Source organism: Oncorhynchus kisutch, linkage group LG6, assembly GCF_002021735.2.
Source record: "Oncorhynchus kisutch isolate 150728-3 linkage group LG6, Okis_V2, whole genome shotgun sequence".
Classification (NCBI taxonomy): domain Eukaryota; kingdom Metazoa; phylum Chordata; class Actinopteri; order Salmoniformes; family Salmonidae; genus Oncorhynchus; species Oncorhynchus kisutch.
Window position 1 is genome coordinate 8,473,142 of NC_034179.2, and position 25,631 is coordinate 8,498,772.

Consider the following 25,631-nt stretch of genomic DNA (forward strand, 5'->3'; position numbering starts at 1 on the left):
TCTGAGCTCTACGGACAATTCCTTCGACCTCATTGCTTGGTTTTTGCTCTGACATGCACTGTCATCTGTGGGACCTTATATAGACAGGTGTGTGTCTTTACAAATCATGTCCAATCAATTGAATTTACCACAGGTGGGATACCAATCAAGTTGTAGAAACACCGCAAGGATGATCAATGGAAGAAGGATGCACCTGAGCTAAATGTTGAGTCTCAAAGCAAAGGGTCTGAATACTTATGTAAATCAGGTATTGCAGTTTTTATATATATATATATTTTTAAAAGTCCAATAAGGCGATGTGTTCTGTAAAGAGCTAAAAAACAACCAAAAAGACAAGTGCATCGTCACGGACATGTACAGGCCATCTGTCGATACACTCAAGTAAAGTTAAATATAATATAGCCTATAAATGAGGATAAAATAGCTCACAGACGAGTTTAACAGACACACATTTATTTTTATTTATTTATTTTATTTTACCTTTATTTAACCAGGTAGGCTAGTTGAGAACACCTTTATTTAACCAGGTAGGCCAGTTGAGAACACCTTTATTTAACCAGGTAGGCTAGTTGAGAACACCTTTATTTAACCAGGTAGGCTAGTTGAGAACACCTTTATTTAACCAGGTAGGCTAGTTGAGAACACCTTTATTTAACCAGGTAGGCTAGTTGAGAACACCTTTATTTAACCAGGTAGGCAAGTTGAGAACACCTTTATTTAACCAGGTAGGCAAGTTGAGAACACCTTTATTTAACCAGGTAGGCAAGTTGAGAACACCTTTATTTAACCAGGTAGGCAAGTTGAGAACACCTTTATTTAACCAGGTAGGCAAGTTGAGAACACCTTTATTTAACCAGGTAGGCTAGTTGAGAACACCTTTATTTAACCAGGTAGGCTAGTTGAGAACACCTTTATTTAACCAGGTAGGCTAGTTGAGAACACCTTTATTTAACCAGGTAGGCTAGTTGAGAACACCTTTATTTAACCAGGTAGGCTAGTTGAGAACACCTTTATTTAACCAGGTAGGCTAGTTGAGAACACCTTTATTTAACCAGGTAGGCTAGTTGAGAACACCTTTATTTAACCAGGTAGGCTAGTTGAGAACACCTTTATTTAACCAGGTAGGCTAGTTGAGAACACCTTTATTTAACCAGGTAGGCTAGTTGAGAACACCTTTATTTAACCAGGTAGGCTAGTTGAGAACACCTTTATTTAACCAGGTAGGCCAGTTGAGACACTTAACCAGGGCTAGTTGAACCTTTATTTAACCAGGTAGGCTAGTTGAGAACACCTTTATTTAACCAGGTAGGCTAGTTGAGAACACCTTTATTTAACCAGGTAGGCTAGTTGAGAACACCTTTATTTAACCAGGTAGGCTAGTTGAGAACACCTTTATTTAACCAGGTAGGCTAGTTGAGAACACCTTTATTTAACCAGGTAGGCTAGTTGAGAACACCTTTATTTAACCAGGTAGGCTAGTTGAGAACACCTTTATTTAACCAGGTAGGCTAGTTGAGAACACCTTTATTTAACCAGGTAGGCTAGTTGAGAACACCTTTATTTAACCAGGTAGGCTAGTTGAGAACACCTTTATTTAACCAGGTAGGCTAGTTGAGAACACCTTTATTTAACCAGGTAGGCTAGTTGAGAACACCTTTATTTAACCAGGTAGGCTAGTTGAGAACACCTTTATTTAACCAGGTAGGCTAGTTGAGAACACCTTTATTTAACCAGGTAGGCTAGTTGAGAACACCTTTATTTAACCAGGTAGGCTAGTTGAGAACACCTTTATTTAACCAGGTAGGCTAGTTGAGAACACCTTTATTTAACCAGGTAGGCTAGTTGAGAACACCTTTATTTAACCAGGTAGGCTAGTTGAGAACACCTTTATTTAACCAGGTAGGCTAGTTGAGAACACCTTTATTTAACCAGGTAGGCTAGTTGAGAACACCTTTATTTAACCAGGTAGGCTAGTTGAGAACACCTTTATTTAACCAGGTAGGCAAGTTGAGAACACCTTTATTTAACCAGGTAGGCTAGTTGAGAACACCTTTATTTAACCAGGTAGGCTAGTTGAGAACACCTTTATTTAACCAGGTAGGCAAGTTGAGAACACCTTTATTTAACCAGGTAGGCAAGTTGAGAACACCTTTATTTAACCAGGTAGGCTAGTTGAGAACACCTTTATTTAACCAGGTAGGCTAGTTGAGAACACCTTTATTTAACCAGGTAGGCAAGTTGAGAACACCTTTATTTAACCAGGTAGGCAAGTTGAGAACACCTTTATTTAACCAGGTAGGCAAGTTGAGAACACCTTTATTTAACCAGGTAGGCTAGTTGAGAACACCTTTATTTAACCAGGTAGGCTAGTTGAGAACACCTTTATTTAACCAGGTAGGCTAGTTGAGAACACCTTTATTTAACCAGGTAGGCTAGTTGAGAACACCTTTATTTAACCAGGTAGGCTAGTTGAGAACACCTTTATTTAACCAGGTAGGCAAGTTGAGAACACCTTTATTTAACCAGGTAGGCTAGTTGAGAACACCTTTATTTAACCAGGTAGGCTAGTTGAGAACACCTTTATTTAACCAGGTAGGCTAGTTGAGAACACCTTTATTTAACCAGGTAGGCTAGTTGAGAACACCTTTATTTAACCAGGTAGGCTAGTTGAGAACACCTTTATTTAACCAGGTAGGCTAGTTGAGAACACCTTTATTTAACCAGGTAGGCTAGTTGAGAACACCTTTATTTAACCAGGTAGGCAAGTTGAGAACAAGTTCTCATTTACAATTGCGACCTGGCCAAGATAAAGCAAAGCAGTTCGACAGATAAAACGACACAGAGTTACACATGGAGTAAAAACAAACATACAGTCAATAATGCAGTATAAACAAGTCTATATACAATGTGAGCAAATGAGGTGAGAAGGGAGGTAAAGGCAAAAAAGGCCATGATGGCAAAGTAAATACAATATAGCAAGTAAAATACTGGAATGGTAGTTTTGCAATGGAAGAATGTGCAAAGTAGAAATAAAAATAATGGGGTGCAAAGGAGCAAAATAAATAAATAAATAAAAATTAAATACAGTTGGGAAAGAGGTAGTTGTTTGGGCTAAATTATAGGTGGGCTATGTACAGGTGCAGTAATCTGTGAGCTGCTCTGACATTTAGTGCTTAAAGCTCGTGAGGGAGATAAGTGTTTCCAGTTTCAGAGATTTATACACATACACATGATAAGACACACACTCCACACACACGTACACATGGATGTTGTATTGTAGATACGTGATAGTGGAGTAGTGGCCTGAGGGAACATATTAAATGTATTGAGTAAATTGTTATGAAATGTAATGTCATGTAATATTTTAAACTGTATATAACTGTCTTAATGTTGCTGGACCCCAGGAAGAGTAGCTGCTGCCTTGTCAGGAACTAATGGGGATCCATAATAAACCCCAGGAAGAGTAGCTGCTGCCTTGTCAGGAACTAATGGGGATCCATAATAAACCCCAGGTAGAGTAGCTGCTGCCTTGGCAGGAACTAATGGGGATCCATAATAAACCCCAGGAAGAGTAGCTGCTGTCTTGTCAGGAACTAATGGGGATCCATAATAAACCCCAGGAAGAGTAGCTGCTGCCTTGTCAGGAACTAATGGGGATCCATAATAAACCCCAGGAAGAGTAGCTGCTGTCTTGACAGGAACTAATGGGGATCCATAATAAACCCCAGGAAGAGTAGCTGCTGCCTTGTCAGGAACTAATGGGGATCCATAATAAACCCCAGGAAGAGTAGCTGCTGCCTTGTCAGGAACTAATGGGGATCCATAATAAACCCCAGGAAGAGTAGCTGATGCCTTGTCAGGAACTAATGGGGATCCATAATAAACCCCAGGAAGAGTAGCTGCTGCCTTGTCAGGAACTAATGGGGATCCATAATAAACCCCAGGAAGAGTAGCTGCTGTCTTGTCAGGAACTAATGGGGATCCATAATAAACCCCAGGAAGAGTAGCTGCTGCCTTGTCAGGAACTAATGGGGATCCATAATAAACCCCAGGAAGAGTAGCTGATGCCTTGTCAGGAACTAATGGGGATCCATAATAAACCCCAGGAAGAGTAGCTGCTGCCTTGTCAGGAACTAATGGGGATCCATAATAAACCCCAGGAAGAGTAGCTGCTGTCTTGTCAGGAACTAATGGGGATCCATAATAAACCCCAGGAAGAGTAGCTGATGCCTTGTCAGGAACTAATGGGGATCCATAATAAACCCCAGGAAGAGTAGCTGATGCCTTGTCAGGAACTAATGGGGATCCATAATAAACCCCAGGAAGAGTAGCTGCTGTCTTGACAGGAACTAATGGGGATCCATAATAAACCCCAGGAAGAGTAGCTGCTGCCTTGTCAGGAACTAATGGGGATCCATAATAAACCCCAGGAAGAGTAGCTGCTGCCTTGTCAGGAACTAATGGGGATCCATAATAAACCCCAGGAAGAGTAGCTGATGCCTTGTCAGGAACTAATGGGGATCCATAATAAACCCCAGGAAGAGTAGCTGCTGCCTTGTCAGGAACTAATGGGGATCCATAATAAACCCCAGGAAGAGTAGCTGCTGTCTTGTCAGGAACTAATGGGGATCCATAATAAACCCCAGGAAGAGTAGCTGCTGCCTTGTCAGGAACTAATGGGGATCCATAATAAACCCCAGGAAGAGTAGCTGCTGTCTTGTCAGGAACTAATGGGGATCCATAATAAACCCCAGGAAGAGTAGCTGATGCCTTGTCAGGAACTAATGGGGATCCATAATAAACCCCAGGAAGAGTAGCTGCTGCCTTGTCAGGAACTAATGGGGATCCATAATAAACCCCAGGAAGAGTAGCTGCTGTCTTGTCAGGAACTAATGGGGATCCATAATAAACCCCAGGAAGAGTAGCTGATGCCTTGTCAGGAACTAATGGGGATCCATAATAAACCCCAGGAAGAGTAGCTGATGCCTTGTCAGGAACTAATGGGGATCCATAATAAACCCCAGGAAGAGTAGCTGCTGCCTTGGCAGTAACTACTGGGGATCCATAATAAACCCCAGGAAGAGTAGCTGCTGCCTTGGCAGGAACTAATGGGGATCCATAATAAACCCCAGGAAGAGTAGCTGATGCCTTGTCAGGAACTAATGGGGATCCATAATAAACCCCAGGAAGAGTAGCTGATGCCTTGTCAGGAACTAATGGGGATCCATAATAAACCCCAGGAAGAGTAGCTGCTGCCTTGGCAGTAACTACTGGGGATCCATAATAAACCCCAGGAAGAGTAGCTGATGCCTTGTCAGGAACTAATGGGGATCCATAATATATACAGATAAAAACTACTCCTCCACACATTACTTGCTACCCGTCGTCCCAGAATGCTATACGACTGAACAAATGGGTCAAAAAAATCCAGAACTGAAAGGTGTTCTCTCTCTCTCTGATCCTCAGGAGTGGATGATGAGACAACCTTCTTCTCCAATCACAGTAGTCTATTACACGTTCTCTCTCTCTCTCTCTCTCTCTGATCCTCAGGAGTGGATGATGAAACAACCTTCTTCTCCAATCACAGTAGTCTATTACACGTTCTCTCTCTCTCTCTCTCTGATCCTCAGGAGTGGATGATGAAACAACCTTCTTCTTCAATCACAGTAGTCTATTACACGTTCTCTCTCTCTCTCTCTCTCTGATCCTCAGGAGTGGATGATGAAACAACCTTCTTCTTCAATCACAGTAGTCTATTACACGTTCTCTCTCTCTCTCTCTCTGATCCTCAGGAGTGGATGATGAAACAACCTTCTTCTTCAATCACAGTAGTCTATTACACGTTCTCTCTCTCTCTCTCTCTCTCTGATCCTCAGGAGTGGATGATGAAACAACCTTCTTCTCCAATCACAGTAGTCTATTACACGTTCTCTCTCTCTCTCTCTCTCTGATCCTCAGGAGTGGATGATGAGACAACCTTCTTCTCCAATCACAGTAGTCTATTACACGTTCTCTCTCTCTCTCTCTCTCTGATCCTCAGGAGTGGATGATGAAACAACCTTCTTCTCCAATCACAGTAGTCTATTACACGTTCTCTCTCTCTCTCTCTCTCTCTGATCCTCAGGAGTGGATGATGAAACAACCTTCTTCTCCAATCACAGTAGTCTATTACACGTTCTCTCTCTCTCTCTCTCTGATCCTCAGGAGTGGATGATGAAACAACCTTCTTCTTCAATCACAGTAGTCTATTACACGTTCTCTCTCTCTCTCTCTCTCTGATCCTCAGGAGTGGATGATGAAACAACCTTCTTCTTCAATCACAGTAGTCTATTACACGTTCTCTCTCTCTCTCTCTCTGATCCTCAGGAGTGGATGATGAAACAACCTTCTTCTTCAATCACAGTAGTCTATTACACGTTCTCTCTCTCTCTCTCTCTCTCTGATCCTCAGGAGTGGATGATGAAACAACCTTCTTCTCCAATCACAGTAGTCTATTACACGTTCTCTCTCTCTCTCTCTCTCTGATCCTCAGGAGTGGATGATGAGACAACCTTCTTCTCCAATCACAGTAGTCTATTACACGTTCTCTCTCTCTCTCTCTCTCTGATCCTCAGGAGTGGATGATGAAACAACCTTCTTCTCCAATCACAGTAGTCTATTACACGTTCTCTCTCTCTCTCTCTCTGATCCTCAGGAGTGGATGATGAAACAACCTTCTTCTTCAATCACAGTAGTCTATTACACGTTCTCTCTCTCTCTCTCTCTCTGATCCTCAGGAGTGGATGATGAAACAACCTTCTTCTCCAATCACAGTAGTCTATTACACGTTCTCTCTCTCTCTCTCTCTCTCTGATCCTCAGGAGTGGATGATGAAACAACCTTCTTCTCCAATCACAGTAGTCTATTACACGTTCTCTCTCTCTCTCTCTCTGATCCTCAGGAGTGGATGATGAAACAACCTTCTTCTTCAATCACAGTAGTCTATTACACGTTCTCTCTCTCTCTCTCTCTGATCCTCAGGAGTGGATGATGAAACAACCTTCTTCTTCAATCACAGTAGTCTATTACACGTTCTCTCTCTCTCTCTCTCTCTGATCCTCAGGAGTGGATGATGAAACAACCTTCTTCTTCAATCACAGTAGTCTATTACACGTTCTCTCTCTCTCTCTCTCTGATCCTCAGGAGTGGATGATGAAACAACCTTCTTCTTCAATCACAGTAGTCTATTACACGTTCTCTCTCTCTCTCTCTCTGATCCTCAGGAGTGGATGATGAAACAACCTTCTTCTCCAATCACAGTAGTCTATTACACGTTCTCTCTCTCTCTCTCTCTGATCCTCAGGAGTGGATGATGAAACAACCTTCTTCTCCAATCACAGTAGTCTATTACACGTTCTCTCTCTCTCTCTCTCTGATCCTCAGGAGTGGATGATGAAACAACCTTCTTCTTCAATCACAGTAGTCTATTACACGTTCTCTCTCTCTCTCTCTCTCTGATCCTCAGGAGTGGATGATGAAACAACCTTCTTCTCCAATCACAGTAGTCTATTACACGTTCTCTCTCTCTCTCTCTCTGATCCTCAGGAGTGGATGATGAAACAACCTTCTTCTCCAATCACAGTAGTCTATTACACGTTCTCTCTCTCTCTCTCTCTGATCCTCAGGAGTGGATGATGAAACAACCTTCTTCTCCAATCACAGTAGTCTATTACACGTTCTCTCTCTCTCTCTCTCTCTGATCCTCAGGAGTGGATGATGAGACAACCTTCTTCTCCAATCACAGTAGTCTATTACACGTTCTCTCTCTCTCTCTCTCTCTGATCCTCAGGAGTGGATGATGAAACAACCTTCTTCTCCAATCACAGTAGTCTATTACACGTTCTCTCTCTCTCTCTCTCTGATCCTCAGGAGTGGATGATGAAACAACCTTCTTCTTCAATCACAGTAGTCTATTACACGTTCTCTCTCTCTCTCTCTCTCTCTGATCCTCAGGAGTGGATGATGAAACAACCTTCTTCTCCAATCACAGTAGTCTATTACACGTTCTCTCTCTCTCTCTCTCTGATCCTCAGGAGTGGATGATGAAACAACCTTCTTCTCCAATCACAGTAGTCTATTACACGTTCTCTCTCTCTCTCTCTCTGATCCTCAGGAGTGGATGATGAAACAACCTTCTTCTTCAATCACAGTAGTCTATTACACGTTCTCTCTCTCTCTCTCTCTCTGATCCTCAGGAGTGGATGATGAAACAACCTTCTTCTCCAATCACAGTAGTCTATTACACGTTCTCTCTCTCTCTCTCTCTGATCCTCAGGAGTGGATGATGAAACAACCTTCTTCTCCAATCACAGTAGTCTATTACACGTTCTCTCTCTCTCTCTCTCTGATCCTCAGGAGTGGATGATGAAACAACCTTCTTCTCCAATCACAGTAGTCTATTACACGTTCTCTCTCTCTCTCTCTCTCTGATCCTCAGGAGTGGATGATGAGACAACCTTCTTCTCCAATCACAGTAGTCTATTACACGTTCTCTCTCTCTCTCTCTCTCTCTGATCCTCAGGAGTGGATGATGAAACAACCTTCTTCTCCAATCACAGTAGTCTATTACACGTTCTCTCTCTCTCTCTCTCTGATCCTCAGGAGTGGATGATGAAACAACCTTCTTCTTCCAATCACAGTAGTCTATTACACGTTCTCTCTCTCTCTCTCTCTCTCTGATCCTCAGGAGTGGATGATGAAACAACCTTCTTCTCCAATCACAGTAGTCTATTACACGTTCTCTCTCTCTCTCTCTCTCTGATCCTCAGGAGTGGATGATGAAACAACCTTCTTCTCCAATCACAGTAGTCTATTACACGTTCTCTCTCTCTCTCTCTCTCTGATCCTCAGGAGTGGATGATGAAACAACCTTCTTCTCCAATCACAGTAGTCTATTACACGTTCTCTCTCTCTCTCTCTCTGATCCTCAGGAGTGGATGATGAAACAACCTTCTTCTCCAATCACAGTAGTCTATTACACGTTCTCTCTCTCTCTCTCTCTGATCCTCAGGAGTGGATGATGAAACAACCTTCTTCTCCAATCACAGTAGTCTATTACACGTTCTCTCTCTCTCTCTCTCTGATCCTCAGGAGTGGATGATGAAACAACCTTCTTCTCCAATCACAGTAGTCTATTACACGTTCTCTCTCTCTCTCTCTCTGATCCTCAGGAGTGGATGATGAAACAACCTTCTTCTCCAATCACAGTAGTCTATTACACGTTCTCTCTCTCTCTCTCTCTGATCCTCAGGAGTGGATGATGAAACAACCTTCTTCTCCAATCACAGTAGTCTATTACACGTTCTCTCTCTCTCTCTCTCTCTGATCCTCAGGAGTGGATGATGAAACAACCTTCTTCTCCAATCACAGTAGTCTATTACACGTTCTCTCTCTCTCTCTCTCTGATCCTCAGGAGTGGATGATGAAACAACCTTCTTCTCCAATCACAGTAGTCTATTACACGTTCTCTCTCTCTCTCTCTCTGATCCTCAGGAGTGGATGATGAAACAACCTTCTTCTCCAATCACAGTAGTCTATTACACGTTCTCTCTCTCTCTCTCTCTCTGATCCTCAGGAGTGGATGATGAAACAACCTTCTTCTCCAATCACAGTAGTCTATTACACGTTCTCTCTCTCTCTCTCTCTGATCCTCAGGAGTGGATGATGAAACAACCTTCTTCTCCAATCACAGTAGTCTATTACACGTTCTCTCTCTCTCTCTCTCTGATCCTCAGGAGTGGATGATGAAACAACCTTCTTCTCCAATCACAGTAGTCTATTACACGTTCTCTCTCTCTCTCTCTCTGATCCTCAGGAGTGGATGATGAAACAACCTTCTTCTCCAATCACAGTAGTCTATTACACGTTCTCTCTCTCTCTCTCTCTGATCCTCAGGAGTGGATGATGAAACAACCTTCTTCTCCAATCACAGTAGTCTATTACACGTTCTCTCTCTCTCTCTCTCTCTGATCCTCAGGAGTGGATGATGAAACAACCTTCTTCTCCAATCACAGTAGTCTATTACACGTTCTCTCTCTCTCTCTCTCTGATCCTCAGGAGTGGATGATGAAACAACCTTCTTCTCCAATCACAGTAGTCTATTACACGTTCTCTCTCTCTCTCTCTGATCCTCAGGAGTGGATGATGAAACAACCTTCTTCTCCAATCACAGTAGTCTATTACACGTTCTCTCTCTCTCTCTCTCTCTGATCCTCAGGAGTGGATGATGAAACAACCTTCTTCTCCAATCACAGTAGTCTATTACACGTTCTCTCTCTCTCTCTCTCTCTGATCCTCAGGAGTGGATGATGAAACAACCTTCTTCTCCAATCACAGTAGTCTATTACACGTTCTCTCTCTCTTTCTCTCTGATCCTCAGGAGTGGATGATGAAACAACCTTCTTCTCCAATCACAGTAGTCTATTACACGTTCTCTCTCTCTCTCTCTCTGATCCTCAGGAGTGGATGATGAAACAACCTTCTTCTCCAATCACAGTAGTCTATTACACGTTCTCTCTCTCTCTCTCTCTGATCCTCAGGAGTGGATGATGAAACAACCTTCTTCTCCAATCACAGTAGTCTATTACACGTTCTCTCTCTCTCTCTCTCTGATCCTCAGGAGTGGATGATGAAACAACCTTCTTCTCCAATCACAGTAGTCTATTACACGTTCTCTCTCTCTCTCTCTCTGATCCTCAGGAGTGGATGATGAAACAACCTTCTTCTCCAATCACAGTAGTCTATTACACGTTTTAATAAAGCTGAGAATGACTTTAGAACACCCGTTGCCAGGATACTAATGTTTCCGGAAGGAAAACAATTGGTGCGACCAAATCATTGGCTGTAGTACCACCAGTGGAGAATATTAGTCTGGATTCAGCTCATGGCAAAATGTGTGGGATGTTCCCCAACGATGAAAGGGTTTGGGAAGGGTTGATATAGCGTGTTAAAATAGCTTCTATAAAAGATCTTCCTTTAGCAAACCTAAATTCTTGATCCTATCCTAATGTGAATATGGATGAAACAATAATGCTGCTGTGCAGCAAGATGTACCTGACAGACAGACAACTGGTCTAGTCTAGTGGGTACAGAAGGTTAGATTTACCTGTGACAGACAACTCGTCTAGTCTAGTGGGTACAGAAGGTTAGATTTACCTGTGACAGACAGCTCTAGTCTAGTGGGTACAGAAGGTTAGATTTACCTGTGACAGACTGCTCTAGTCTAGTGGGTACAGGAGGTTAGATTTACCTGTGACAGACAGCTCTAGTCTAGTGGGTACAGAAGGTTAGATTTACCTGTGACAGACAGCTCTAGTCTAGTGGGTACAGAAGGTTAGATTCACCTGTGACAGACAGCTCTAGTCTAGTGGGTACAGAAGGTTAGATTTACCTGTGATAGACAGCTCTAGTCTAGTGGGTACAGAAGGTTAGATGTACCTGTGACAGACAGCTCTAGTCTAGTGGGTACAGAAGGCCAGCATGAGTTCCTATTTTTACCCTCTGCAGGGTGTCAATCATATCACAGAGCTGCTGTTGTGGAGATAACTTAAGAGCCTGGGAGTTTAGCCATGATCCCTTCATCCAGCGCGCACACACACACACACACACACACCAGACCCCAGCAACACCCCCTGGCCTGTTATCGTTAGTGCTGAAGCATGACTACTTTTGACATCAGGGTGATATGAGACTAAGGAGCTGAGGGGGGTGAGGTCATTATAGACATCAGGACAATATGAGATGAAGGAGTACTGTCAAATTGAACTGTTGTATGGTACTGTTGTATGGTAGTGTTGTATGGTACTGTTGTATGGTACTGTTGTATGGTACTGTACAGACAGAGAGGGACAGAAGGAGAGGGACAGACGGAGAGGGACAGACGGAGAGGGACAGAAGGAGAGGGACAGAAGGAGAGGGACAGACGGAGAGGGACAGATGGAGAGGGACAGAAGGAGAAGGACAGATGGAGAGGGACAGAAGGAGAGGGACAGAAGGAGAGGGACAGACGGAGAGGGACAGATGGAGAGGGACAGAAGGAGAGGGACAGATGGAGAGGGACAGACAGAGAGGGACAGATGGAGAGGGACAGAAGGAGAGGGACAGATGGAGAGGGACAGAAGGAGAGGGACAGATGGAGAGGGACAGAAGGAGAGGGACAGATGGAGAAGGACAGAAGGAGAAGGACAGATGGAGAGGGACAGATGGAGAGGGACAGAAGGAGAGGGACAGATGGAGAGGGACAGAAGGAGCGGGACAGAAGGAGAGGGACAGATGGAGAGGGACAGACAGAGAGGGACAGATGGAGAGGGACAGAAGGAGAGGGACAGATGGAGAGGGACAGAATGAGAGGGACAGATGGAGAGGGACAGAATGAGAGGGACAGATGGAGAGGGACAGAAGGAGAGGGACAGACGGAGAGGGACAGACAGAGAGGGACAGATGGAGAGGGACAGAAGGAGAGGGACAGAAGGAGAGGGACAGATGGAGAGGGACAGAATGAGAGGGACAGATGGAGAGGGACAGAAGGAGAGGGACAGAAGGAGAGGGACAGACAGAGAGGGACAGATGGAGAGGGACAGAAGGAGAGGGACAGAAGGAGAGGGACAGAAGGAGAAGGACAGACAGAGAGGGACAGATGGAGAGGGACAGAAGGAGAAGGACCGATGGAGAGGGACAGACGGAGAGGGACAGATGGAGAGGGACAGAAGGAGAGGGACAGAAGGAGAGGGACAGAAGAAGAGGGACAGAAGGAGAGGGACAGATGGAGAGGGACAGAAGAGAGGGACAGATGGAGAGGGACAGAAGGAGAAGGACAGAAGGAGAGGGACAGATGGACAGGGACAGAAGGAGAGGGACAGATGGAGAGGGACAGAAGGAGAGGGACAGACGGAGAGGGACAGATGGAGAGGGACAGAAGGAGAGGGACAGATGGAGAGGGACAGAAGGAGAGGGACAGACGGAGAGGGACAGACGGAGAGGGACAGATGGAGAGGGACAGAAGGAGAGGGACAGAAGGAGAGGGACAGAAGGAGAGGGACAGACAGAGAGGGACAGATGGAGAGGGACAGAATGAGAGGGACAGAAGGAGAGGGACAGAAGGAGAAGGACCGATGGAGAGGAACAAATGGCCCCGGCATGAGAGGTATGGTGGTTTGTGTTATTTACCTGCGGACAGTGAGTCGGAGAGTCTTGTAGGATCCTTTGACCAATGAGACGGCTTCCTGCCTGAATCCACTGAGTTCCACGTCGTTAATGACAACCACCTGGTCCCCTGGCAACAGAGGGTGTTCCAACAGATCTGCCTTCCCACCTCCCTCAACCTGGAGAAGAAAGAAGAATACATTTACACTATACACATCTAGTCATCTCCATGAAGCTGTCACTCATAAAGCTGTTTACACAGTATAAATTAGTCATCACTATTACTGGAACACACACCATCCGTACAGCCATCCATACAGCCATCCATACAGCCATCCATACAGCCATCCATACAGTATGGCATTTACATGGTTTTGGTGAAATTGAACTAACAGACGCTCAGTTGGTGGACATGTTTACATGCTCCAGTCATTTCAGATAGTTTACATAGTTTACATGCTCCAGTCATTTCAGATAGTTTACATAGTTTACATGCTCCAGTCATTTCAGATAGTTTACATGCACCAGTCATTTCAGATAGTTTACATGCACCAGTCATTTCAGATAGTTTACATGCTCCAGTCATTTCAGACAGTTTACATGCACCAGTCATTTCAGATAGTTTACATGCTCCAGTCATTTCAGATAGTTTACATGCTCCAGTCATTTCAGATAGTTTACATGTTCCAGTCATTTCAGATAGTTTACATGCTCCAGTCATTTCAGATAGTTTACATGCTCCAGTCATTTCAGATAGTTTACATAATTCAGTCATTTCAGATAGTTTACATACTTTACATGCTCCAGTCATTTGTAGACTGTCATCTAACACCCAAGCTGAATTGACCTTCAGACAGAATATAACTGGAGCATTATAGCTATTTCCAAGTTACAGTTCATATCAGGAAATCAGTCAATTGAAATAAATAAATTAGGCCTTGATCTACGGATTTCACATTAGTGGGAATACAGATATGCATCACAGATGCCTTAAAAAATGTAGGGGTGTGGATCAAAGAAACAGTCAGTATCTGGTGTGACCATTTGCCTCGTGCAGCACAACACATCGCCTTCGCATAGAGTTGTTTTTATTTTACCTTTATTTTACCAGGCAAGTCAGTTAAGAATAAATTCTTATTTTCAATGACGGCCTAGAAACAGTGGGTTAACTGCCTTGTTCAGGGGCAGAACGACAGATTTTTACCTTGTCAGCTCAGGGATTCGATCTTGCAACCTTTCGGTTACTAGTCCAACGCTCTAACCACTAGACTACCCTGCCGCCTCTACACTCTAACCACTAAGCTACCTGCCTCCTCTACACTCTAACCACTAGGCTACCTGCCGCCCTTGATTGTTGTGTGTGGAATGTTGTCCCACTCCTCTGGAACTGGAACGTGCTGTCGTACACGTCGATCCAGAGCATCCCAAACATGCTCAATGGATGACATGTCTGGTGTGTATGCAGGCCATGGAGGAACGGTGGCATTTTCAGTTTCCAGGAATTGTGTACAGATCCTTGCGCCATGGGGCCATGCAATATCAAGCTGAAACATGAGGTGATGGCAGCGAATGAGTGACAAGACAATGGGCCTCAGGATCTCATCATGGTATCTTTGTGCATTTAAACCGCCATCAATAAAATGCAATTGTGTGGTTGTCCGTAGCGTATGCCTGCCCATACCATAACCTCGCCTCCACCGTGGGGCACTCTGTTCACAACGTTGACATCAGCAAGCCCATCGCCCACACGTCTGTCATCTGCCCGGTACAGTTGAAACCAGGATTCATCCATGAAGAGCCCACTAGTCCAGCGTGCCAGTGGCCATCGAAGGTGAGCGTTTGCCCACTGAAGTCGGTTACTACGGCGAAGTCAGGTCAAGGCCCGGTGAGGACGATGAGCACTGTGAGGATGACGAGCACTGTGAGGATGATGAGCACGCAGATGAGCTTCCCTGAGACGGTTTCTGACAGTTTGTGCAGAAATTCTTCAGTTGTGCAAACCTAGTTTCATCATTTGTCCAAGTGGCTTGTCTCAGACGATCCCGGAGGTGAAGAAGTCGGATGTGGAGATCCTGGGCTGGCATGGTTACACTTGGTCTGCGGTTGTGAGGCAGGTTGGACGTACTGCCAAATTCTCTAAAACGATGTTGGTGGTGGCTTATGGTAGAGAAATTAACATTTAATTATCTGACAACAGCTCTAGTGGACATTCCTGCAGTCAGCATGCTCCCTCAACACTTGAGACATCTGTGACATTGTGTTGTGTGACAAAACTGCACATTTTAGAGTGGCCTTATTCTGTCCCCAGCACAAGGTGGACCTGTGTAATTATCATGCTATGTAATCAGCTTCTTGATATGCCACACCTGTCAGGTGGATGGATTATCTTGGCAAAGGACAAATACTCACTAACAGGGATGTAAACACATTTGTGCACAACATTTTAGACAAATAAGCTTTTTGTGTCTATGGAACATTTCTGGGATCTTTTATTTCAGCTCATGAAACATGGGACCAACACTTTACATGTTGTGTTTCTATTTTTGTTCAGTGTATATATTTGGCGTTTTGACAGAATATTGCATTTGAAAACGTGGAATATTTTGAATAATCAGAGAAGCAGGCATATTTTTTTTATTTAGTTAAGAATAACTTCTTATTTTTAATGAAGGCCGAGGAACCAACACTTCCTTCGTGGTAAATAGAGAAAAGGCCAGGGGGGATTTGCTTAACTTAAAAGTGTCTTAAAAGACTACAGATGCTGCCAAGGTTCTGACAATGAACCTATCAATATGGTCTTCCATCCCAAAGGGCACCCTATTCCCTATATAGTGCACTATTTTCACCAGGGCCCATAAGGCTTTGGTCAAAAGTAGTGCTCTATATAGGAAAGAGGGGTGCCCTTTGGGAGGCTACCATGGACATGAACAAAAAACACTCATTCTCTTAACCTTTCCTTTACTTCTTCTTCTAGCAGTCCCAGGTCAGGCGAGACAGCATGTCTGAGTGCCAATACACTGTCCACAGTACACAGTACACTGTCCACAGTACACTGTCCACAGTACACTGTCCACAGTACACTGTCCACAGTACACTGTCCACAGTACACTGTCCACCGTACACTGTCCACAGTACACTGTCCACAGTACACTGTCCACAGTACACTGTCCACAGTACACTGTCCACAGTACACTGTCCACAGTAATGGCCTTCAGTAACAATCACATAAAATAACAACTTTGAAAAATCATGTATTGGATATCTATTCTCTTTTAGTCTGGATTGGGTATCTATTCTCTTTTAGTCTGGATTGGGTATCTATTCTCTTTTAGTCTGGATTGGATATCTATTCTCTTTCAGTCTGGATTGGGTATCTATTCTCTTTTAGTCTGGATTGGGTATCTATTCTCTTTTAGTCTGGATTGGATATCTATTCTCTTTCAGTCTGGATTGGGTATCTATTCTCTTTTAGTCTGGATTGGATATCTATTCTCTTTCAGTCTGGATTGGGTATCTATTCTCTTTCAGTCTGGATTGGATATCTATTCTCTTTCAGTCTGGATTGGGTATCTATTCTCTTTTAGTCTGGATTGGGTATCTATTCTCTTTCAGTCTGGATTGGATATCTATTCTCTTTCAGTCTGGATTGGATATCTATTCTCTTTTAGTCTGGATTGGATATCTATTCTCTTTCAGTCTGGATTGGGTATCTATTCTCTTTCAGTCTGGATTGGATATCTATTCTCTTTCAGTCTGGATTGGGTATCTATTCTCTTTTAGTCTGGATTGGGTATCTATTCTCTTTTAGTCTGGATTGGGTATCTATTCTCTTTCAGTCTGGATTGGGTATCTATTCTCTTTTAGTCTGGATTGGGTATCTATTTTCCTTCAGTCTGGATTGGATATCTATTCTCTTTTAGTCTGGATTGGGTATCTATTCTCTTTCAGTCTGGATTGGATATCTATTCTCTTTCAGTCTGGATTGGGTATCTATTCTCTTTTAGTCTGGATTGGGTATCTATTCTCTTTCAGTCTGGATTGGGTATCTATTCTCTTTTAGTCTGGATTGGGTATCTATTTTCCTTCAGTCTGGATTGGATATCTATTCTCTTTTAGTCTGGATTGGGTATCTATTCTCCTTCAGTCTGGATTGGGTATCTATTCTCCTTCAATCCGGATTGGGTATCTATTCTCCTTCAGTCTGGATTGGGTATCTATTCTCTTTTAGTCTGGATTGGGTATCTATTCTATTTTAGTCTGGATTAGGTATCTATTCTCCTTCAATCCGGATTGGGTATCTATTCACTTTCTTCCCTCTCTCCATTTGTTGCTTTTCAGACTAGCCAAGCTTTTGGTGCTGACATTCCTCTCTTTCTCACTCTTATTCTCACTCTTATTCTCACTCTTATTCTCACTCTTATTCTCACTCTTCTCACTCAGTCGCTCTCTCTCCCTCTCTCTCTCAGTCTCTCCCTCTCTCTCTCTCTTGGTCTCTCTCTCTCTCTCTCGGTCTCTCTCTCTCTCTCTCTCTCTCTCTCTGTCTCTCTCTCTCGGTCTCTTTCTCTGTCTCGGGCTCTCTCTCTCTCTGTCTCTCTCTTTCTCTCTCTCTCTTTCTCTCACCCTGCCTCTCTCTTTCTCCCTCTCTCTCTTGTACTCTAGCCAGAAACCTGGGCTACATTCTAGATTGCACTCTTGCCCGGGCTTTATAAGAGGTTGTGTGGGGGCTGGGGGCACAGAACAGCAAGGGGCCTGGATAGAGGCTTGATGTCTTGGCACATTCAAATCTGATGAACAAAGCCTACCAAGAAGGAGCATCACAATAGCTGGACACACAGTACAGCACCAGCAGGCAGCTAGCCATTTCTGACCTATACCACACAGACTAGCATGCCTAGCTCTCTGGCCTATACCACACAAGACTAGCATGCCTAGCTCTCTGGCCTATACCACACAAGACTAGCATGCCTAGCTCTCTGGCCTATACCACACAAGACTAGCATGCCTAGCTCTCTGGCCTATACCACACAAGACTAGCATGCCTAGCTCTCTGGCATATACCACACAGACTAGCATGCCTAGCTCTCTGGCCTATACCACACAAGACTAGCATGCCTAGCTCTCTGGCCTATACCACACAGACTAGCATGCCTAGCTCTCTGGCCTATACCACACAAGACTAGCATGCCTAGCTCTCTGACCTATACCACACAAGACTGGCCCTGTCATGGTTCTGTCTCTGGCCCTGTCATGGTTCTGTCTGTGGCCCTGCTCTCTGGCCGTGTCATGGTTCTGTCTGTGGCCCCGCTCTCTGGCCCTGTCATGGTTCTGTCTCTGGCCCTGCTCTCTGGCCCTGTCATGGTTCTGTCTGTGGCCCCGCTCTCTGGCCCTGTCATGGTTCTGTCTCTGGCCCTGCTCTCTGTCGCTGTCATGGTTCTGTCTCTATCCCTGCTCTCTGGCCCTGTCGCGGTTCTGTTCTGGTCCTGCTCTCTGGCCCTGTCGCGGTTCTGTTCTGGCCCTGCTCTCCGGCCCTGTCACGGTTCTGTCTCTGTGCTCCCCCGGGCCTCTCTGCTGTGTAGCCGCCTGGGGAAGCATGTCTCTGTGTGGCTGCCCTGACCCGGCAGAGCTGCTACTGCTGCTGGTGAGAATGGTAGTGCTGACACAGGAGGCCCCACTGCCCTCCTGCAGTAAAGCAGATTAGTAGTGCTGACACAGGAGGCCCCACTGCCCTCCTGCAGTAAAGCAGATTAGTAGTGCTGACACAGGAGGCCCCACTGCCCTCCTGCAGTAAAGCAGATTAGTAGTGCTGACACAGGAGGCCCCACTGCCCTCCTGCAGTAAAGCAGATTAGTAGTGCTGACACAGGAGGCCCCACTGCCCTCCTGCAGTAAAGCAGATTAGTAGTGCTGACACAGGAGGCCCCACAGCCCTCCTGCAGTAAAGCAGATTAGTAGTGCTGACACAGGAGGCCCCACAGCCCTCCTGCAGTAAAGCAGATTAGTAGTACTGACACAGGAGGCCCCATAGCCCTCCTGCAGTAAAGCAGATTACTAGTGCTGACACAGGAGGCCCCACAGCTCCTCCTGCAGTAAAGCAGATTAGTAGTACTGACACAGGAGGCCCCACAGCCCTCCTGCAGTAAAGCAGATTAGTCGTACTGACACAGGAGGCCCCACAGCCCTCCTGCAGTAAATCAGATTACTAGTGCTGACACAGGAAGCCCCACAGCCCTCCTGCAGTAAAGCAGATTACTAGTGCTGACACAGGAGGCCCCACAGCCCTCATGCAGTAAATCAGATTACTAGTGCTGACACAGGAGGCCCCACAGCCCTCCTGCAGTAAAGCAGATTAGTAGTACTGACACAGGAGGCCCCACAACCCTCCTGCAGTAAAACAGATTACTAGTGCTGACACAGGAGGCCCCACAGCTCCTCCTGCAGTAAAGCAGATTAGTAGTGCTGACACAGACAACCCCACAACCCTCCTGCAGTAAATCAGATTAGAAGTGCTGACACAGGAGGCCAGACATCTCCTCCTGGGTATCTAGTCTCCTTCAGTCTGGATTGGGTATCTATTTCTCCTCCAGTCTGGATTGGGTATCTATTCTCCTTCAGTCTGGATTGGGTATCTATTCTCCTTCAGTCTGGATTGGGTATCTATTCTCCTTCAGTCTGGATTGGGTATCTATTCTCCTTCAGTCTGGATTGGGTATCTATTCTCCTTCAGTCTGGATTGGGTATCTATTCTCCTTCAGTCTGGATTGGGTATCTATTCTCCTTCAGTCTGGATTGGGTATCTATTCTCCTTCAGTCTGGATTGCAGTAAAGCAGTAAGGCAGATTAGTGTGTGCAGCGCTGAAAGAATACGATCAATAACATTTACCCACTGCCACGCGGCCGCACACTCTATCCCTCTACCCCACCCTCTATCCCTCTACCCCACACCCTCTCTATCCCTCTACCCCACACTTTATCCCTCTACCCCACACCCTCTCTATCCCTCTACCCCACCCTCTATCCCTCTACCCCACACACTCTATCCCTCTACCCCCCCCCACACACTCTATCCCTCTACCCCACACCCTCTCTATCCCTCTACCCCACCCCCACACACTCTATCCCTCTACCCCACACCCTCTATCGCTCTATCCCTCTACCCCACCCTCTATCCCTCTACCCCACACACTCTATCCCTCTACCCCCCCCACACACTCTATCCCTCTACCCCACACCCTCTCTATCCCTCTACCCCACCCCCACACACTCTATCCCTCTACCCCACACCCTCTATCGCTCTATCCCTCTACCCCACCCTCTAACCCTCTACCCCACACCCTCTAACCCACCCCCACACACTCTATCCCTCTACCCCACACCCTCTCTATCCCTCTACCCCACCCCACACACTCTATCCCTCTACCCCACCCTCCACACCCTCTACCCCACACCCTCTATCCCTCTATCCCACCCCCCACGCCCTCTACCCCACCCCCCACACCCTCTCTGTCCCTCTACCCCACCCTCTATCCCGCCCTCTATCCCTCTACCCCACCCTCTAACCCTCTACCCCACACCCTCTAACCCACCCCCACACACTCTATCCCTCTACCCCACACCCTCTCTATCCCTCTACCCCACCCCACACACTCTATCCCTCTACCCCACCCTCCACACCCTCTACCCCACACCCTCTATCCCTCTATCCCACCCCCCACGCCCTCTACCCCACCCCCCACACCCTCTCTGTCCCTCTACCCCACCCTCTATCCCGCCCTCTATCCCTCTCCCCCACCCTCTAACCCTCTATCCCTCTACCCCACACCCTCTATATCCCTCTACCTCACCCTCTATCCCTCTACCCCACCCTCTATCCCTCTACCCCACACTCTATCCCTCCACCCCCCCCCCACACCCTCTATCCCTCTACCCCACACACTCTATCCCTCTACCCCCCCACACCCTCTATCCCTCTACCCCACACACTCTATCCCTCTACCCCACACACTCTATCCCTCTACCCCCCCCACACCCTCTATCCCTCTACCCCACACACTCTATCCCTCCACCCCCCCCACACCCTCTATCCCTCTACCCCACACACTATATCCCTCCACCCCGCCCCCACACCCTCTACCCCACACCCTCTATCCCTCTACCCCCCCCACACACTCTATCCCTCTACCCCACACACTCTATCCCTCTACCCCCCCCACACCCTCTATCCCTCTACCCCACACACTCTATCCCTCTACCCCACACACTCTATCCCTCTGCCTCACCCTCTATCCCTCTACCCCACCCTCTATCCCTCTACCCCCCCCCCCACACACTCTATCCCTCTACCACACACACTCTATCCCTCTACCCCCCCACACCCTCTATCCCTCTACCCCACACACTCTATCCCTCTACCCCACCCTCTATCCCTCTACCCCACCCTCTATCCTTCTACCCCACCCTCTATCGCTCTATCCCTATACCCCACACTCTAACCCTCTATCCCTCTACCCCACCCTCTAACCCTCTATCCCTCTACCCCACACCCTCTATCCCTCTACCCCACCCTCTATCCCTCTACACCCCCCACACACCCTCTATCCCTCTACCCCACCCTCTAACCCTCTATCCCTCTACCCCACCCTCTAACCCTCTATCCCTCTACCCCACACCCTCTCTATCCCTCTACCCCACCCTCTATCCCTCTACCCCCCCACACACCCTCTATCCCTCTAGCCCACACACTCTATCCCTCTACCCCCCCCACACCCTCTATCCCTCTACCCCACACCCTCTATCCCTCTACCCCACACACTCTATCCCTCAACTCCCGAGATTAGGCTGGCAATACTATAGTGCCTATAAGAACATCCAATAGTCAAAGGTATATGAAATACAAATGGTATAGAGATTAGGCTGGTGTAACCGATGTGAAATGGCTAGCTAGTTAGCGGGGTGCGCGCTAATAGCGTTTTAATCAGTGACGTCACTCGCTCTGAGATTTGGAGTAGTTGTTCCCCTTGCTCTGCAAGACTGCAGCTTTTGTGGAGCGATGGGTAACGATGCTTTGAGGGTGGCTGTTGTCGATGTGTCTCTGGTTCGAGCCCAGGTAGGGGCGAGGAGAGGGACGGAAGCTATACTGTTACACTGGCAATACTATAGTGCCTATAAGAACATCCAATAGTCAAAGGTATATGAAATACAAATGGCATAGAGAGAAATAGTCCTATAATTCCTATAATAACCTCAACCTAAAACTTCTTACCTGGGAATATTGAAGACTCATGTTAAAAGGAATCACCAGCTTTCATATGTTCTCAATGTTCTGAGCAAGGAACTTAAACATCAGCTTTTTTACATGGCACATATTGCACTTTTACTTTCTTCTCCAACACTTTGTTTTTGCATTATTTAAACCAAATTGAACATGTTTCATTATTTATTTGAGGCTAAATTGATTTTATTGATGTATTATATTAAGTTAAAATAAAAGTGTTAATTCAGAATTGTTGTAATTGTCATTATATCGGCCGATTAATCGGTATCGGCTTTTTTTTGGTCCTCCAATAATAGGTATCGAAGTTGAAAAATCATAATCGGTCGACCTCTACCCCACACCCGCTCTCTCTCTCTCTACCATGCACCCTCTCTCAACATCCCTGTAGTCTTACCATCACCCCTTCCTGTAGTCTTTACCATCACCCCTTCCTGTTTCCTTACCATCACCCCATCCTGTTGCCTTACCATCACCACTTCCTGTAGTCTTTACCATCACCCCTTTCTGTAGTCTTTACCATCACCCCTTCCTGTTTCCTTACCATCACCCCTTCCTGTTGCCTTACCATCACCACTTCCTGTAGTCTTTACCATCACCCCTTCCTGTTTCCTTACCATCACCCCTTCCTGTAGTCTTTACCATCACCCCTTCCTGTAGTCTTACCATCACCACTTCCAGTTATCTTACCATCACCACTTCCTGTTATCTTACCATCACCCCTTCCTGTAGTCTTACCATCACCACTTCCTATTATCTTACCATCACCACTTCCTGTTATCTTACCATTACCCCTTCCTGTAGTCTTTACCATCACCCCTTCCTGTAGTCCACCATCACCACTTCCTGTAGTCTTACCATCACCACTTCCTGTAGTCTTACCATCACCCCTTCCTGTAGTCTTACCATCACCACTTCCTGTAGTCTTACCATCACCACTTCCTGTAGTCTTACCATCACCACTTCCTGTAGTCTTACCATCACCACTTACTGTAGTCTTACCATCACCACTTACTGTAGTCTAACCATCACCACTTCCTGCAATCTTACCATCACCACTTCCTGTAGTCTTACCATCACCACTTCCTGTAGTCTTTACCATCACCACTTCCTGTAGTCTTACCATCACCACTTCCTGTAGTCTTACCATCACCACTTCCTGTATTCTTACCATCACCACTTCCTGTAATCTTACCATCACCACTTCCTGTAGTCTTACCATCACCACTTCCTGTAGTCTTACCATCACCACTTCCTGTAGTCTTACCATCACCCCTTCAACTGTATGTCAGTCTTCTGTTGTTTCCTCCGAAAAGATGAAATGACTTGCAAACAGAAAAGTGTTTGCCAAGTATTCTGTATTGAAACAACACGGACACTAGCAGCGCTACAACACTAGATACGATTCACAAAGGAAAAATATAAGACCCTCCAAAGCCTCTCTGTGGAGTTCATACTCACGGAGGAGTTATCTTTGTAGGTCAACTGTCCTCATGTGCCATAGAAGGCAGCGCACAGTGTACAGTGCAGTTTCATGTCATATTTGAATGCTTTTCTAACAGAAATGTAAATGTTACTCCAGCCCTGCCTGTTATACTGTTCAAGCCTGATTTAAAATTAACAATAGAATGAGATCCACAAAACCTACTGACAACTCAGATGACAAAGTGTTGTCCATCACATGCATTGTTGTGATAGCTCAGATCAGACACATACAGTATCCTCATTGTCCAGTACAGTATTAGATATGGGTCTATATCCTCATTGTCCAGAATTAGATATGGGTCTATATCCTCATTGTCCAGTATTAGATATGGGTCTATATCCTCATTGTCCAGTATTAGATATGGGTCTATATCCTCATTGTCCAGTACAGTATTAGATATGGGTCTATATCCTCATTGTCCAGTACAGTATTAGATATGGGTCTATATCCTCATTGTCCAGTACAGTATTAGATATGGGTCTATATCCTCATTGTCCAGTATTAGATATGGGTCTATATCCTCATTGTCCAGTATTAGATATGGGTCTATATCCTCATTGTCCAGTATTAGATATGGGTCTATATCCTCATTGTCCAGTCCAGTATTAGATATGGGTCTATATCCTCATTGTCCAGTACAGTATTAGATATGGGTCTATATCCTCATTGTCCAGTGTTAGATATGGGTCTATATCCTCATTGTCCAGTATTAGATATGGGTCTATATCCTCATTGTCCAGTATTAGATATGGGTCTATATCCTCATTGTCCAGTATTAGATATGGGTCTATATCCTCATTGTCCAGTATTAGATATGGGTCTATATCCTCATTGTCCAGTATTAGATATGGGTCTATATCCTCATTGTCCAGTCCAGTATTAGATATGGGTCTATATCCTCATTGTCCAGTCCAGTATTAGATATGGGTCTATATCCTCATTGTCCAGTATTAGATATGGGTCTATATCCTCATTGTCCAGTATTAGATATGGGTCTATATCCTCATTGTCCAGTCCAGTATTAGATATGGGTCTATATCCTCATTGTCCAGTATTAGATATGGGTCTATATCCTCATTGTCCAGTATTAGATATGGGTCTATATCCTCATTGTCCAGTACAGTATTAGATATGGGTCTATATCCTCATTGTCCAGTATTAGATATGGGTCTATATCCTCATTGTCCATTACAGTATTAGATATGGGTCTATATCCTCATTGTCCAGTATTAGATATGGGTCTATATCCTCATTGTCCAGTACAGTATTAGATATGGGTCTATATCCTCATTGTCCAGTATTAGATATGGGTCTATATCCTCATTGTCCAGTACAGTATTAGATATGGGTCTATATCCTCATTGTCCAGTGTTAGATATGGGTCTATATCCTCATTGTCCAGTATTAGATATGGGTCTATATCCTCATTGTCCAGTATTAGATATGGGTCTATATCCTCATTGTCCAGTACAGTATTAGATATGGGTCTATATCCTCATTGTCCATTACAGTATTAGATATGGGTCTATATCCTCATTGTCCAGTATTAGATATGGGTCTATATCCTCATTGTCCAGTCCAGTATTAGATATGGGTCTATATCCTCATTGTCCAGTACAGTATTAGATATGGGTCTATATCCTCATTGTCCAGTGTTAGATATGGGTCTATATCCTCATTGTCCAGTATTAGATATGGG

At 45.2% G+C, this 25,631-nt stretch overlaps 1 protein-coding gene across 2 annotated transcripts in view; it reads right to left on the minus strand.

Annotated features, from left to right (window-relative positions):
* LOC109875989 (protein Shroom3) overlaps positions 1 to 25,631 on the minus strand; it is a 123,027-nt gene that overhangs the window by 87,298 nt on the left and 10,098 nt on the right. For both annotated transcript variants that reach the window (XM_031826074.1, XM_031826073.1), the window contains one exon: positions 13,204 to 13,358. In XM_031826074.1, the coding sequence (XP_031681934.1) occupies positions 13,204 to 13,358 (155 nt within the window). The remainder of the gene's footprint in view (positions 1 to 13,203; positions 13,359 to 25,631) is intronic.